Source organism: Rhinichthys klamathensis, unplaced genomic scaffold (genome assembly GCF_029890125.1).
Source record: "Rhinichthys klamathensis goyatoka isolate OS25496 unplaced genomic scaffold, OSU_Roscu_1.1 h1tg000295l_1, whole genome shotgun sequence".
Classification (NCBI taxonomy): Eukaryota; Metazoa; Chordata; class Actinopteri; order Cypriniformes; family Leuciscidae; genus Rhinichthys; species Rhinichthys klamathensis.
In genome coordinates this window covers 200271-217139 of record NW_026606814.1, presented here as the reverse complement: position 1 = coordinate 217139, position 16869 = coordinate 200271, and the positions used below count along the sequence as shown (strand labels likewise).

The 16869-nt window shown below is 37.9% G+C and overlaps 2 protein-coding genes across 2 annotated transcripts; both read left to right on the top strand.

Moving 5' to 3' along the window:
- The first annotated feature begins 615 nt into the window (after positions 1-615).
- Positions 616-3086, top strand: nat14 (N-acetyltransferase 14 (GCN5-related, putative)). The gene is made up of 3 exons (XM_056269954.1): positions 616-752; positions 1193-1278; positions 1958-3086. The coding sequence occupies exons 2-3, from the start codon at positions 1198-1200 to the stop codon at positions 2717-2719; spliced, it is 843 nt and encodes a 280-aa protein (XP_056125929.1). The 5' UTR covers positions 616-752; positions 1193-1197; the 3' UTR covers positions 2720-3086.
- A 4715-nt stretch (positions 3087-7801) lies between these two features.
- Positions 7802-10565, top strand: aicda (activation-induced cytidine deaminase). Its single transcript, XM_056269959.1, has 5 exons — positions 7802-7867; positions 9315-9480; positions 9606-9885; positions 9990-10105; positions 10367-10565. The coding sequence occupies exons 1-5, from the start codon at positions 7848-7850 to the stop codon at positions 10415-10417; spliced, it is 633 nt and encodes a 210-aa protein (XP_056125934.1). The 5' UTR covers positions 7802-7847; the 3' UTR covers positions 10418-10565.
- Positions 10566-16869: the final 6304 nt, after the last annotated feature.

Below are 16869 nucleotides of genomic sequence, written 5' to 3'. Positions count from 1 at the left end.
GGTGTTCTTCTACATCCAGGGTGCACTGAAAAAAGAATTTATAAACTAATATGAAATATGATATGCTGTCATGTTGACAGTTACTGTACAAAGTGAACTTTTGTAAATATGTCTACTCTGTTTCTTAATATTGGTACTAGATGACAATTACCAATAAAAATAGGTATGAATGTCATTATTTGTGTTTGCTGTTTTATTAATTTCTCAGAATTTACAAGTATATTCAGATTACTTCATATGTAGGTACATTTTTGGTTAGATTTAATGAATACATTTAATTTTCCATTTTGATAAGGATGAAAATTCTTTTACAGACAGAGATGAGCTGCCAACTTTTACTTTTTTCAATAAAGGCTGTAACAACAACACCATCATCATCCAGGTGGATGCTGCACATTGGTGTTGGTTGAGGAGATGCCCCTTCCATGTAAAGCGCTTTGAGTGCTGAAAAAAGCTCAATATAAATGTGATGAATTATTGTTATCATCCTTATTATTATAACGCCTCAAGTCAAATCAATCCATACAGTGCGCATGCGCTTTAGCGTCGAAAGGTTAAACCGCTACGTTCGCATCCACACTACGCAGTTTGCGCAGGCTCGTATTCCCGGATGGGGATTGGTTGAAATTATTACATTCCATGCGGGAAGACAACGCTGAATCCTTAAGTCCTTCAAACACTACAAGAAACATCGACTACAGAGGAGGGTATTGCTTTTCTTTTAAAGCAAACCCTGCGTCTCTGAATATTAGGTAAGTAGGTCACGCATGCTCTATATATGATAGCCATAGATAGAGCAATAAAGAAGGCGTCGTTTACCATATAAGGGTTTAAATTGTGTCACCAGGGTTGACGGAGCAAGCTAACGGTAACGTTACAGCATTCTACTTAAACCTGTTAAATGCTTCATGAACAGTTGCACAACCTGAAAGACAAACAAGCCATGAGAGTTTTTTTTTATTTTTGATAAATTTTGGAGATGTAATTACCCATAAGGAAGTCATACATAAACCACAAGTCTATCACTTTAAATTTGTCTTTATTTGCATATTCCTACGAGAGTTTCCTGTTTCTTGCAGTTGAGTTCTCTGAAATAAAATGAAAATCTAGAGTGAATTCAGATTTCCCTATTTTAATGTTTAACATAAGGCATGACTGTTTTATTTATTTATTTTTTGATAATGTCTCTTAGGTAAGATGGTTAGATTGGATCTTGGTGAGGTAGTCCTGAAGAGGATGCAGGAGAAGGACATTGAAGCTGTTAAGGCTCTCATCAAGGTGCGATTCAACATGATATCCCTCATGGGCTGTTATTTTTTCCTCCTTCTTCATTTGTCATTTCTCCCAGTTTATATTTCATCTTAGGCCACATGCAATTTTCAGTGATAAGAATCTCTTAATTTTAGCAATATATAAGAACTACACAGATAGAAATTAATAGGAGATAGGCCTACACCATTGAGGGGTTATTTATGTGTTATTTCTCTACACCAGTGTGAAGTATATTAAACAAGCCAACATTGAATATGTTTGTTGGATATTTGCACACTATCAATGCTTTTAAATCCTTTAGTATTAGACTGTTGTGTTTTTGTTGTCGTTTATTAGAGAGCAATACATTTTCATTATTTTATATATTGTGAAAGATTAAATTATTCAGCTTTAATGAAATATTCACTGTCTGAAAAAAACAATAATAGATTTTGGAAGTGACTGAAACAGTGACTTGTTAACAGTCTTTGTTGTTTAAAAGACTTGTTAAAGCAAGAATACAACATGATTTATTGATTTAAATATATACTGTAATTTGAAAATATCTTTTTTAATATGGTTAAAAATAATGTGTTTGTGTTTTGTTGATGCTATATGATGAAATGGATAAGTGGACAAATGATTCTGCAAAAAGTTAGAGATTCTCAAATCGCTCTTTCTCCTCTCATTCTATCTCTGTTTGCAGGAAGGATGCGAGGGGATGGAGAACCGCCTGATTCTTCACCTTCTGACCCGTCCGCTTGCTCTCTTCATGCTGGCCACCCTGTCCTCCATCCTCCGCTGTGTGCTGCACTCTTTTATCTTGGCGTTGGTCATTCCCGTCTTCATCCTCATCATCTACCTCAAGCTCACCATCCCGCGATCGGTGGGCATCTTGGGCTCCAGCAGGCCGTATTGGGACTACGTGGGCAGCAGTTACCACACAGACACCGAGCCAGATCTACCCAATCCTTACTTCAACCGAGCCAAACTGATCACCAACCAGGAGAAAACCAGACGCCGTAAAAAAGCCAAAGAGAAGAAGACAAACGAGAGAGAGCAGGTGGATGAGGATGAGCTGAAGGAGAGGGCAAAGGTTGCTGGAGAGGTGTGGGTTGCAGACTCTGACGGGGAGATAATGGGATGCGTGGCTAGAGACGGTTGGAGTCGGGACGGTGTTTGTAGGATCTGCAGGCTGGTGGTCCAGTCCTGGTACCGCAGAGAGGGACTGGGCAGATTGCTGGTGCAGGGCCTGGAGTCCAAAACAAAGCAGAGTGGCATACGGCGGGTCTACGCCCACGTGCCATTTCCTTCCAGGGTGGGAGAAGCTTTCTTCAGGAGGCTGGGTTATCGTCTGCAGGGTGAGACTGCAGGGACTGAGGGAGAGGAGGAGGATGAGGATTATGAAGAGCCAGAGAAGGGTTGGCTAGGGTTCCCTTTAACTAAAGTGTTTGTTAAGGATCTATAAGTGTCATTGAAACTAAAGACTTTACAGATAAACAAAGGAATATACTGGATTCAATACAAGTTAAGCTCAATCAACCTGTGGTTTAATGTTAAATGCGACCACAAAAATAATTTTGACTTTTGATTTAAAGGTAAAAATGTGAAGCTAATAATTTTATAAAAGCAATTGAATTCCTCTGTTAAAATGTGTATAATGTGAGCTGTAAAGTTGTTTAAATAATCCTTTTTACAGTCTTTTATGTTTTATGGAGTTATGTTGTCATGTTGATGAAGTTGAATAGTCATTGGACATTCAACCTGAAGTTGAAGTTGTATATAACTTTATACAGAAAAGGTTAGTAAGCAATTTTTTCCCACACTAAAATCATGTTAACATGAATGCTGTTTACATCTTGTGGCTATACTATTGAAACAGTGAGTATTTTGCCATTAACCAAGTATTTTACTATATTTTACAATTGGGCTACTTCACTTCCATTGTAAGTGCCTCACTGTAACCCAGATTTTTGCCGTCATGGATCAGAAGTAGTGACATCTTTTCTTCTGTATTGTGTCGTACATCCTAGTGTTACAGATTATCGAAAAAGACTAGTTAATGTTGGGGACTTCTTAGTTGTTAGTGAATAGGATTTGTTGATTAGTTCACAACAAGATCAATAACATGCATTTACAAAATAGATTTTCATCTAATGGCAACTTTAAGGATATTTTGACTTGTCCCTTGTTGTGTTTTGTTGTGGTAATCAACATTGTGTGCTGTCAGTTGTCACAATCACTTGTCTTGAACCTGGAATATTCCTTTGAAAATGCTTAGATTTCAAATGTATAAATGGATTTGTTCATTTTCATATCGTCCCAGCGAATCACTGACACTAGTAATCATTTATATTGTTGCTTAAGAGAATTGTAATGTTGAACATTACAGAATGATCACTGGGTTTCAAAGCCAGAGCCATGAAGGCGTCAGTCTGGCTGAAAGGACAATCAGTCATCTTGTTGTTTGTAGCATGGAATTGCTTTTGAAGAGATTTTTGTAGGCTTTTTTTTAACTGGACAAGTGATTTACATGTGCTTTCCTTATTTGTTTACCTTATTTATTATATTGTATAAGTGAATTTGAGTTTTGTGAAAACATTTTGTTTGTTTCCCTTGACTGTTGAATAAAATTAAGCTCAAGGTGTACAACCTTTTAATGTGTTTCTACCAGGCATGGTTATCTGTTTTTCTGCTTCACCGATCTTTCTATACCAAAATATCTGTGGTTTAGCTGCACTGAAAATGCTCTGATAAATTTCACCAGAAGCAAACCTAGACACATTGTACAAACTCATTGCAAATTGAGTTCAATCTCATATCCAGCCCGATTACTTTAAATTTGCTGCAAAACACATTGCAAGTACAGTTAATTCCCGCATGCTACTCTAAATGTGTGTGGGTGGATACAGTTTTGTGATGCTGAGTGTATTTGAAACTAAGAGCTGCTCATGCTGTGTGGTTAGCTTAAAAACACCAGCTCTACCTTAACCACTCACACTACTACCCAACAGCATGTAAGGCTGCTATTCACCACCGGATGTTCATACAGTTCACTGTGTGGTCGGCTTGATGCTCACCTGCAACAGAAAGCTGCACTGTCACGTTTAAGGCTTTTGCTGCTAATTTAAACCTGTTTTACTATTGTTTTAAAAGCACATCCCTGTGAAAAAGAAGTACACTTTAAAAAGAATACTTAATAGGGAAATAAAATAGTTTAAAAGAATATTCTTTAGTTAAACAATGCAATGTTAATAGCAATTTAATGAACATTATTATAGTTAAAATTTATATTAAATGCAATTAACTGAACTTAGAGGGCGTTTCTGACCCATTTAAATACGTATATATAGTTTCCTAATTCTGTTTGAAATATGTTTAAACTAAAATGTACTGTCAAATGTACTGACAAGCATTTGCAGTAAACTAAAATATGCTTTGATGTAATTTCTATTGAAACTTTTATCTAATGTATTTAAATATATTTGTAATTATACATATGTAAGTTGCAATTTAGTACATTTAAAATATATTCATTTGAAATATAATATCGAATAACACTACAGTTCACGTGTTTTAGTCAACACGTCAAAAGTGCACTTATTATTTTATAAGGTAATATTGTCACTCAACTTTCAGTTTGAACACACACTATACAACAAAACGTCAAAGAATAGTGCTTAAGTACACAAATTGGGATGCAACATATATTCGAAAAACAGTAGGCCTAGGCAAAAAATCCCCAGATGACATACTACTTCTGTATTATGAAGTGCGCATTCGATGGACACTTTACCATCCCGTGAGGCCACAAGAGAGGATTTATGAAACTGAAGCTGTATAGGTCGCGTGACAGTAACAACATGGCGGATGTAGTACGTCCGAATTTCATTCATAGTGTATAGAACAAACTTATTTAACGGTGTATAGAACATACTTATTTAACGGCCGTGTAGTAAATTAAAACTCAAATAACTCAGACAGTATGCGATTTCGGACGCAGCGATAGTAGTGAAAATGTGCTCTCTTATGTAGAATTCTATTTAATTAAGATTATATTATCTTTAAGTACAGTTTAAAAAAAAAATAACTACTCAACAAGTGCACATTCAATACAATTACGCACACTTTTTTAATAGCATATTTACAAGATGGGACTTTTAACTATTAAAATAGATTATTGAACCAACTAAACAATGTAAAGTGATAAAACATGTTGAATACTATGTAGGCCTGTTGTAGGCCTACTAATTTTTCTGGTTTTGAAATTACTTTACAGTACACAGTATTATGCACGTTTAGGTTTTTAATACAGTTTCAGGATGATTTGAATTGCTACCTGAAACCTTTTTCTTTTATCGAACCCTCTTCCCATTGAGATATCTAAATGAATCTATAGAAGTAGATCCATAACGCTATTTTTTCTTCAGACAGTGCCGTGTCTGTCATGCACATGTACAAATCTAATGTAAAAACCTATTTTAGTACCAGCCACTAAGATTTTATGGGCTGCAATTGTGTTAGTCAACTAATGAGCACAATTACTTCATCTTTCCTTTTGGTAGCTTTTGCAAGTCATAGTGGCTGGTTTGTTGTGGAGGAGCTTTTGTTATAATGTACAGAGCAGCTCAGGCAATTGAACACCTGCTACTATATCCCCCTAACTGATGTGTAACTATTATTGTCGCCAGGAAACAGATGTGAGTTCATGACACTGGAAAGTAAGTGTGTTTGGAGTTGTGGTTGAGTTTGTCTGCACGATGGGCTTCACTCTGTGTGTCTGTGTGTGTGTGTGTCTGTGTGTGTGTGTGTGTGTCTGTGTGTGTGTGTGTGTGTGTGTGTGTGTGTGTGTGTGTGTGTGTGTGTGTGTGTGTGTGTGTGTGTGTGTGTGTGTGTGTGTGTTCGGAAAATATGACTTGGCATTTCCGACCAAGATTCGATTAATGTGTTGTGCCCCTTGACACAATGTGGTGGTCTTCATTACCCACCATCAGCAAGAGATGGAGGAAAGTGGGCTTTGGGTCACCTGTGAGAACCAAACGTTAAAAATTCTGTCATCGTTTAATTCATGTAGTTCTTTCTTCTGCGGAACACATAAGAAGATGTTTTGAAAAACGTTTTTAGCTGTTTTTGTCCTCACAATGAAAGTCCAATGGGGTCCAAAACAACATCAGATCCATCTGACTTTCAAGGTATTGACAAACAAACTGAGACTATCTTATTTTGTGCTTCAGAGAAGAAAGACATGCTTGTAACAACATGAGGATGAGTTAATGATGACAGAACTTTCATTCTTGGCCAAACTGGCCTTTTATAATAATAATTGTCAGTGTATTTTATAAGATTTATATTTGTCTTTTCTTGATAATGCACATTAAAGCAAATTATTATCAGATTAAAAAAAAATCATGAGAATCAACTTTAATGGGAGCAGGACCTACAGTATATTCTTTTCTCTGTTTTCCCAAGTTCTACACACATAGCGCATTGTGGTAAGACCTCAGAAAGACTTGTGGTCGGAAGGTAAATCATGGGAGCAGACAGATCTCTTCCAGATGTTCGAATTCAGACATACACTTACACACACTTAGAGAGGGAGCTCATTGAGGAGCGGTGATTTCCCTGGCCGCAGAGTGCATGAGAGGGTGAAGTAGAGTGACTGGAGACAGACAAACACACGGGATGCCAACTTTAAAGTCACCAGGAAAGAGTCAAAGACAGTTGCAGACGGAAACAAATTAATTTAGCACGCAGTAGATGTGTTACTCTCCTTCCTTAACCAGGCAGATTTGCCGGGCCCTCTCGCTATCCCTGTGCGCTGGTGTGCTTGCTTGTGTGAAGGTTAAGTGGCTTTTTGGAAAAAAAACACTTGGGTTGTGGTGACCTCCTGTAGTAAAACACCCCCCCCTTTTATTCCCTGTGGGAAAAACTAAACAAGTGGAAAGGGTGCGGATGGAGAAAATCTGAGCAAGAGAGAGAAGGTAAATGGGAGTGTTTGGGTTGTCCTTTGAAATTGTGTGGGAAAAATGAAGCGGAGGGTTCCCTGACTGGGTGCAAGAGATCTGGAATTTTCCAACTGGCTTTGGTTATGCTGTTGGCAGCAATTTCTGACGCACATTCTGGAGCAAAAAGGTTAGAAAACACGTCAAACGTCCAAGAGACTAATATGCGGTTAAGACAAGGTCAAGTGCAATTGTAGAAACTTGGGGGAGTAATGAAGAGTTTAAAAAATAGATAATAAATGCATGCATCCTTCTATCATGCCAGTTCACAATTTAACATATTGTGTCATATTGTGTAACATAAAGCCTGTTTGCTTTTCTGATTTACACTGTATTTTTTTTTAGTGCAACTAAGACTGTAACTCGTTTACATATCTCTTTAAATATCACATACACTGATTATTGAGCCGTGTCACTGTTTAAATTCACCTCACCCACCCAAACAGGTTTGAAAACCATTTTCAACCAATCAGGGACCCTCTTTCTAACAGCTATATGAGTATGTCATAAGTTTTCTATACCTCCCTCTTCCTCTACCCATTTTTAAACTCTCACTGATGTGCCTAAATGAGTTAGCAAGTTTCGACTTTCGGAATGATCAGCAAGCTGGACAGGTAAGTGAAAACAAAACAAGTGATAGTGAGAGACATGGGGGGGATTTTTTTGTCTATATGCTGTGTGCAGATAAAGCCAACTATCTACCCATCTTTATAAGAACTTATTAATAAAGGAATAAATCAATGCATTGGTGCATTCAGTTCATGCATTTTAATGACATGCAAGGGCATTGACCTGTTTTCAGACTTTCTCCAGTTTCAGAAGGTGTAAATTGAAACTGATAGTTATTTGTGTGATTGTGGGAATGATTCGATGCATGTCTATTTTTACATGCACAAGAACCAAGTCTTAACTCAACCGACTACAAATGACTGCAAGTGTCCCAGTCATGCTGAACAATGTGATCATTACAAGATGCTGCATGGGAGTTTCTGAATTATTCAATTTCTATATGATTGAGGTGCAAAAGTTCCCTTTGATGTGATTGCATTTTATGATTATATTTAATGTGATTACATTTTAGATTTGTTACATTTGAAAGTAACTAAGAACTATTTTTAGCACAATATTACAGTTATTAATAATGTTTCAAACAGTATTTTTTCTTACAATACAAATATCTCAAAATCCTTGCATTTGCAAGTCATTTATTTGAGAATTGGAATTATGTATAAAGACATGTTTTCTGAGAATGTATCTTGAATTATGTTTATTCTTTTTTAAAAGACGTATATATTTTTTTTTTACTGGAAATTAACCCTCTGCTGCCGTTTGGTCATTTTTTACCAAAATTTTGTACGTTTATTTTTTTTTTTTTTTTACTTCATCAGAATGGTACGAAACTTGGTAAAGGTTTTGGTGCTGTGTGAACACAAAAAAATAATGCACATGATTCGAAAAGGTTAAAAAATAGTCTAATGACCGCATTGGAAATGAATGGGAGAATAATTTTATCTATTGGAAACGTTTGGTACTGTGCACAGACAAATTCTTACTGAAAGCAATTTTTTTTTAGATATCAACCTCACATTTGGAACACAACTTGTTTAGATTTCCAGTTTTAGAGTAAAACATGTTTTGGAAAATATATATTTCATATAAAAATTTGAAATTTATTTTTTGTGTGCATTTTTCATAACAATAAATGTACAATTTTTATAACTTTTTCCAAGTTCACTTTTTTAAAACATCTGCCACGTGTCGTGTTTAAAAAGAGAGCAATTGAAGTCTGTGCTCCAAAGCATTTATGATTTATGATGCTCAGGTCTATGCTCAGAAATTGAATAAATGGATTATAAATACTATAATTATATAGTAATAATAATATAATTTACTACCATAAAATCCCCCAAAAATACAAAATATTGAATCATTTCATTGAAATTTCGACACGCGAACAGTACCAGAGGGTTAAAAAAGAGATTTTTTGCAGTGTACTCCATTATCTATTTTTAATGACAAATGTGATGCAAATAAATAACAGAGTGTCATGTTTTACTGTAGTGTTCTCATGACCCAGAGGAAATTCATCTTCCATTATAAGAATGTGCGCTGGGCCCGAGGGAGACACGAGACGTACCTTTGTTTTGTAGTAAAGAGACGCACCGGCCCAGACTCCCTCTCCTTTGACTTCGGACACCTGCGGAATCGCACCGGCTGCCATGTAGAAGTGAGGGGAACATGAACTGATAATGAGAAAAGATATGATCATAAAGGCATTATTATAGAGATAATAACTTTCCTCTTACTCGTTCTTTCTCCATCTGTAACCTTTTTCTCCTGTTTCATCTCAAGCTACTCTTTCTGCGTCACTTGGGTGCATTGTGTCCGGGCCTGTGTGGTTCCAGTGTGGACGGTGCGAGAATATGTTACTCAGTGACCTGGTTCTGCTCCTGGTCGCCCTGCTCTAAATGCGCTCAACAACTTGCCCACTTCCTGTCGCAGACGCCTAACCTGCGTCTGAGAATCTTTGTGTCACGCCTTTACTTCTGTGATGAAGAGGACAGCCTGGAGAGGGAAGGACTGCGACACTTGAAGAGGGCAGGAGTGCAGATCTCTGTGATGACGTATAAAGGTAAATGGGAGGGAACAAAGGGGGGCGTGTTTAATATTTGTGATGCAATGTGGCAAATTACATGCCACACTCTTGTTCTTTATTAGATTCTGTTTTGTTTTTAGACTATTTCTACTGCTGGCAAACATTTGTTGCACGGAGAGAGAGGAGATTTAAAGCCTGGGATGACCTTCAGCAAAACTCTGTCCGACTCGTTCGAAAACTCAATCAGATCCTGCAGGTTACAAATTTAATAATCTTAATACGACACAAGATTATAATGAATACTAAATTTAATCATATCACTCTGACTAGATGACACTGATGTGGCCATTTATAGCAATATTTAGTCATTAAGAAAGTGCCCCACTTTACTTGTATTCACTTTATTTAACGGTAGCTTTTGTGGTTGCGATCCATATATATAAGTAAATATTTGATGAGGTCAGAGGTCATGGCATATTTGTCAGTGCTAAATTACTTCCTTTCTTTTTCACTGTAGCCCTGCGAGACTGAGGATCTGAGGGATGTTTTTACTCTACTCGGGCTATGATCACAAATATGAGATTCACAAATCAATGAACACTGAGATATGAACCGACTGGGATGAAGAGAAATGGAGCTGTATTACCTGAGACTTGAATCCTTTGACTTGAATTTGACCTGATCTTGTACTGTATAGCATTAATGTGGTTATTTTGGATGTCAAAATAAAAGCCGTTATTTGGCATTACCATTTTATCTGTTATAATCCAGTATTATTTTTTAGTATTAACTGTCTGTGGAATGCATGCACTATGTTTCATTCAGTTCAAAATTACAATCTGGGGTCAGTAAGATTTTTTGTATTTTTAAATAAATTATTACAATTATTCAGCAAGGAAGCGTTGATTTTAGATATTTAGACTGCTACAAAAGATTTATATTTTAAATAAATTTTGTTCTTTTGACCTTTTTATTCATTAAAGAGACCTGGAAAAACAGATCATGATTTCCACAAAAATATTAAGAAGAAACATTAATAAGAAATGAGTTTTGGCCATTCATTTACTAAAAAAATGGCATTTTGAGGGCCTGAAAACGCAAGCTGTAGAAAACGGGTTTCAAAGTGCAAGGTTTTGAAAATGATGTCGACTCTTTACCAGTGGCGACCTTAAGCATCTGGGGGCCCGTTTCAATAACTAATATGGGGCCCTACCCACATAAAACATAAACATAATAGAGCAGAAAAAGCAAGGATTCCTGTTGGTTTGCATCAATGGTATATTATTTTATTACGTGTACTTTCAGCTTCATGAACAGGCAGCTCAACATAGAAATAATCCAACCTTATTTGATTAAAACTATAGAATTATACAGCGTTTTACGTTGGAATAAGCCTCGCCCTTTCACGCAGGGTAACTCAATCAATATCCTACGGAGAAAATGAATGGGATTTTGCTGGTCTGTTGGGGCCCCCTTGGGGGGCGGGGCCCGTTTCAATTGAAACGGGTGAAACATAGGTAAGGCCGCCCCTGCTCTTTACCATATCCATGTAAACAACAAAAATGTGAATTTGTGAAAATGGTGACATCATGCTCATGCGTATTACATGTTCGCGGAGTGTTTCTCCACAAAGTAACATCGCCAACTACTGGCCTGGGATAGATAATACAGCCTTTTTAGCAGATCCGTGTGAACCGGGATCGTTTTTGACAGCATTGTTGTCTGTTTTTAGTATATTGTTGTCATGTAAACATACCCTAAGACACAGGAAACCAGGATAGCTACAAGGCCTCAGAGTTGCAATTTGTTATGGCCCCGCTCAAAGGCCACAACAAAAAGAGGAAACCACACTTAAGGGATTACCAGGAAAGGATGTTTATTAACAAAAGTAATTTAGTTTAACCAAAATAACAAATCATTTTTAAAACTTAACGAATGTGGCTGGGAAATAATAATGGCAGGTTAATAAAAAAATATATAAAAAAACACAGCAAAAACAAAAGGAAACGCCGTGCTGGGGACCAGCAAAAGAACAAGCAGTCCAGCCCGCAACAATCAGGAAGGGGCAGGTTTTATGCAATCTAGAGCAGTGGCCAGCTGTTCACCCTGCAACAAAACACAGACAGAGACACACACACAAATACCCTGGCAGAGGCCCCTGGGCCGTCACAAGTGTAACATTGAACATACAAGACTTTGCCATGAAAGAGTGAAAACATATGCAGAGATTAACCAGATAATGAGACACAGGTGGAAGTGATCAAACAATTATGAGTCCAGGCAATGGGTTATGGGAATTGAAGTTCGTTATGGGAAAGCAAGGGAGTCGGGAGGAGTGCCCTCTGGTGGAGATCATGGTTACTCCAGCTGGTGGAGATCATGGGTACTCCAGCTGGTGGATGTAACCATAGATATCCATAATAAAGGCTAGATGTCTTACCATAGCTGTCAACTCTCCCGTTTTTTCCGGGTTTCTCACGTATTTTAGCTCTTTTCCCGCTGTCTTCCCGTTTTAGTATTTTCCCGTAAAATATCCCGTATTTTTACGCTCTGATTGTGTTTAAACTGAGAACACGCAACTATCTGTGTGGCTTGCACTTGGGTTGCTAGACCTCCAGTAAAGTAGCATATCGGTCTTGCCGGTCTTGGGCACCCAACGTAATTTTTGCCGCGCGCACTTTCGCGCTCGTGCTGACGCGTCGAGTATAAACAAATCTTTACTCCGTGTCAGCACGCGCTCTGATCGGTAAAGGAGCACAGACCTCTCCCGAATCATCTCCAGCACTCAGCCTCCGAAGCACCACTAACTTCGTTTCCCACGTAAGCTGATATTGGTATTTAAACAGATCTCTTTGATAAAAAAATGTTTGTAAAAAAATATTTTAATAACACGGTTTTGACGGTTATAGAGTTCTAATGACGGTGTTCAACTATAACCATCGGTCTCACGGTTATATAATAACCGTCACACCCCTAACACACACACACACACACACACACACACACACACACAGTCTCTCTCTACCTCTCTCTCACTCACTCACACACACACACACACACTGTCTTTCTCACACACTGAGAAAGACAGTGAAATCCTAGATTTCCACGACGCATGCGCGAGAACTGAACAAGAAGTAGTAGAAGAAGAACCAAGGGGGTAATCCATCGACCGGAAGTTGAAGCCCGCCGGGTGCCGCCATGTTGTAGCAGAACTTCACTTGCGTTAGCATTTCCATTGACTCCCATTCATTTTTGCGTCACTTTGACAACGAATAACTTTACATCTGAGGCGTTTAAAGACTCCATTTGTCCATTATTTATTTCTAAAGAAACACGACAATGTATAAAGGGCTCCATTACCTTCTATGTTACACTATGGCCCCGTAGAAACAGATTTAGTAAAAATAGGCTAACGATTGCGTCATAACCACTCGACTCTCTGTCGCGCTGTACAGAAATTACCGTACAGACAGCAGGAGAAGCTCGCAGGCAATCGGGAGGACGTCCCGTCAAGGGAGAAGCCCATAGATAATGAGTCCATAAAAGCAACGGAATTCTTACTCCTGCTCACTCACGCCAAATAACTCTTTGCTCAAGTTCCCCGTCTCTGCAAGATTAACGTTGGCAGTTTTCACGCACAGCTACTAGAAGATTAACGTCTGTCAGACAGGTTGCTCACGTCATCAAGCTTAGTTTGAGTCGGTCTGAGTCTGCGCGTCAGGAACGGAAGTGCTCAAAAATCGCTAAAAGTGGGCTTCAACTGTCTCAACTGAGTTCCAATGAGATCGCTCTGTCCATTTCTTTTACTGTCTATGAGAAGAACGTCCTCTTCTCAGTTCTCGCGCATGTGTCGTGGAAATCTCTTGAACTCTCGTCTCAGGCCCACAAGGAAGAAAAGGAATAGTCGAATAAAGTCATTATTTTTGTTTGTTTTTCCGCACAAAAAGTATTCTCGTCGCTTGATAAACTTATAGTTGAGCCACTGTAGTCACTATGACTATTTAAACATTTTCTTCAATGACTTTCTGGGCCGTCAAGTTTCACTCCCTTAGGAAGCCTATGTAGCAGTGATCCAGCTCTCACATTTAATCAAAAATATCTTAATTTGTGTTCCGAAGATGAACGAAGGTCTTACGGGGTTGGAACAACATGAGGGGGAGTAATTAATGACTTAATTTTCATTTTTGGGTGAACTATCCCTTTAAGAGGTTAAGGCCTGGTTTCACAGACAGGGCTTAGACTAAGCCAGGATTAGGCCTTAGTTCAATTAGGACATTTATAGCTTTTATAAATGTGCCTTAAAAAAAACATTACTGGTGTGCATCTTGTGAAAAAACAATGGAACCAATGTAGCCTATTTTAAGATTATGCAAGTTGCTTTCGGTTAAAACAGCTCAAACATGCATTTTAGTCTGGGACTATATAAAATGAAATGTGCAAGTATATAACTTTGAACATCAGTAATGATAATTTGAATTGCTTTGCAGTGTAAGTATCATAACAATGTAGCCTATTGTAACGTTTAAGCTCAGTTTTGGTTTAATTTCCACTGTGTTTTGGTCCTGTTTTGCCTGCCTTATTCCTCTAGTTAGTTTTCTTTTGTTCTCATTTTCCCGCCACTAGTTAGTTTCCATGGTTATTTATTCATTAAATAGATCACATGTTTGCCTTCAGTTTCGTATCTTGTGTATTTAAGATTTTCAGTTCTTTGTGTTCAATTCCTGGTGTTGGTTGTGTTTGGAATACCTTTGTTTTAATTTATTAAAGCAATTTTTTATTTGCATGCTAACCTTCTTCTTTGTGGACCAAAACGTGATGCCTGTGTAAATTCATGAATATGGTTTTTTATTTATATACCATTTTCGTAACAGGGGGTCACTGCTCCACCAATAGATACACATGTAAACATATCTATGGCTCCACACACCAAGAGGTCCTTGGCCAGGGGGTTGAAGATTGGAGACCCATCCTAACATCCTAATTTGACCAAATTGGGTAAACTCAGTGAAATTCTTATATACAGCAGTTGTTTACACAGCGTATACATCATGTGTATTGTTGAGGCTGGTATGTTAGGCTACTGTGTGGGCGATAGTGCAACGTTTTTATGCAGTTCTGCCCACATTTTCTCAAGTTTATCAACATTTCTTGATTCTGGACAGTGACCATATGTTGCTTTCTTGAAACATCCGTGCTTACAAATTCAGCATAAACCACCAGGAATTCACAATGTAGTCTAAAACACACACACACACACACACACACACACACACACACGCACGCACGCACGCACGCACGCACGCACGCACGCACGCACACACACACACTCACATACTCACATACATACTTATAAAACTTATAAAAGTCGAAGATTACTTAACTTATTTTGATGAGTTAAGGTAATGTAAAAATTATGTTGTCATAACTTATTGATCATATTTTTTTTTTTACAGCATAGACTGAATTCTCTCCTCAACTTTAAATAAATATTGTTTTTTATTGAAGATCATACAGAATCAGAATTTTGGATCTTCTGGAAACACTAAATAAATAATGGGTAATTTATTCAATTTGATACGTCAACACTCTCAGTATTATACCAAGGTTTGAAAATAAGCAGCGTTGTCATAATTGCAGCAGAAATACTGGAAATGTCTTAGCCGAATTATTGTGTTGTACAAAAGAGGTCTTTGAGTCAAAAAGAAAACACACTCTGATTTAAATATGCCTGATGAGAATTCTAGTAAATTTGAGAAGATAAAGGTAACCACACAGTTCCCTCTGTATCCCTGTTTCCCTTGTGTCCAGTAGAGGGATCTGTTTCCCATCCATGTTGTTGTGGAAACCATGAGTGACTCAATTGCATTGTGCTCTGAGTCTGGATCTAATGGCAAGTAAAAAAGTTCTTCAACCTGAATGAAAGACTGTCGTTTTGTCTCATGAATATAATGTACGAAACTACTCAAACACTGCGGGTGTAGAAAGGTACAAATCGCATTTATAAAGCATTTCCAGTGATTATGATTTCAAAACCAGGAAGAAGAGAAAGAACAAAGTAACAAAGATTTCTGTCTTCCATCTGTTTACAAATCAGTAAACATATTGTCTCAAAAATGTGTTATTCATGACCACAGTGAGATCAGTAAACCATTTCAGGCACTGCAGGCACAGGCCATGAATAAAATCATGACATCATTTCTATTATTTATCTCCACTTATCAAAACAAAGAATTACTCAGAGAATACACTTGTATCACAGATGTTTTGTTTCCCGGACAGGTCTTGTGTTCATTCACAGCAAGTTGCTTTCAGCAGTCTTTTTATCATGTCTGTCGCCCCCTACTGTTTGATCTATCTATAACATTATATGATACTACATGCAAATGGGCCTCTTTGTTGTTAAAGACCCCATGAAATCAAAATTGACCATTCTTATTTTTTAAAGTCCCTGTGAAACGGAAGTTGCAAACGACTTTACTTCATTGTGACCTATTTCAGCCCGTTCTCATCCCAAGGCGTCATATACTGACGCTTTTCCCAAAGCGTCTATATCCAACGCACATGGCACCCTTTAGCGTCAATATGAGACGCAGATATATGGCGCCTCCTAGTGGTCTAACCCTAACACTACCCCAGACCTAAACCTACCCATAACCGAAGCGTGTTATATTGACCCTAACGCCGCCTTCACACTGGCAGTTGAAATCAGCTCCGATACGGCTCCGAAACGACCGGAAGTCATTCATTTCCTTTGGAGATTCGCAGACCGCATGCGAATGGGTCCGAAATGGGTCCGACCGAGTGCGGTGCGAAAAAAATCGTGTCCGTTGGTCATCCGGATGCGTTCAAAAATTGAACTCTTGCGAAAAGCTACGGACAGTTCCTATCCGACAATTCCAGCGGAAGTTAGCGTTGCTATGATACTGATAAACAAACCTGAATTCTTAACTTTTAATAAAATAAATAATGATTTTAGTTTTCATGTCATTTTTTTATTTTCATGATTTTCTAACGTTATTA

What these genes read in the sequence shown, in the direction of transcription:
- nat14 (XM_056269954.1), top strand. Translation starts at nt 1,198, where the DNA reads ATGGTTAGATTGGATCTTGGTGAGGTAGTCCTGAAGAGGATGCAGGAG. An exon ending in CTGTTAAGGCTCTCATCAAG is followed by an intron (nt 1,279 to 1,957) that starts GTGCGATTCAAC and finishes CTCTGTTTGCAG; the next exon opens with GAAGGATGCGAGGGGATGGA.
- aicda (XM_056269959.1), top strand. Translation starts at nt 7,848, where the DNA reads ATGATCAGCAAGCTGGACAG. An exon ending in ATGATCAGCAAGCTGGACAG is followed by an intron (nt 7,868 to 9,314) that starts GTAAGTGAAAAC and finishes GTTTTACTGTAG; the next exon opens with TGTTCTCATGACCCAGAGGA. An exon ending in GCACCGGCTGCCATGTAGAA is followed by an intron (nt 9,481 to 9,605) that starts GTGAGGGGAACA and finishes TTTCATCTCAAG; the next exon opens with CTACTCTTTCTGCGTCACTT.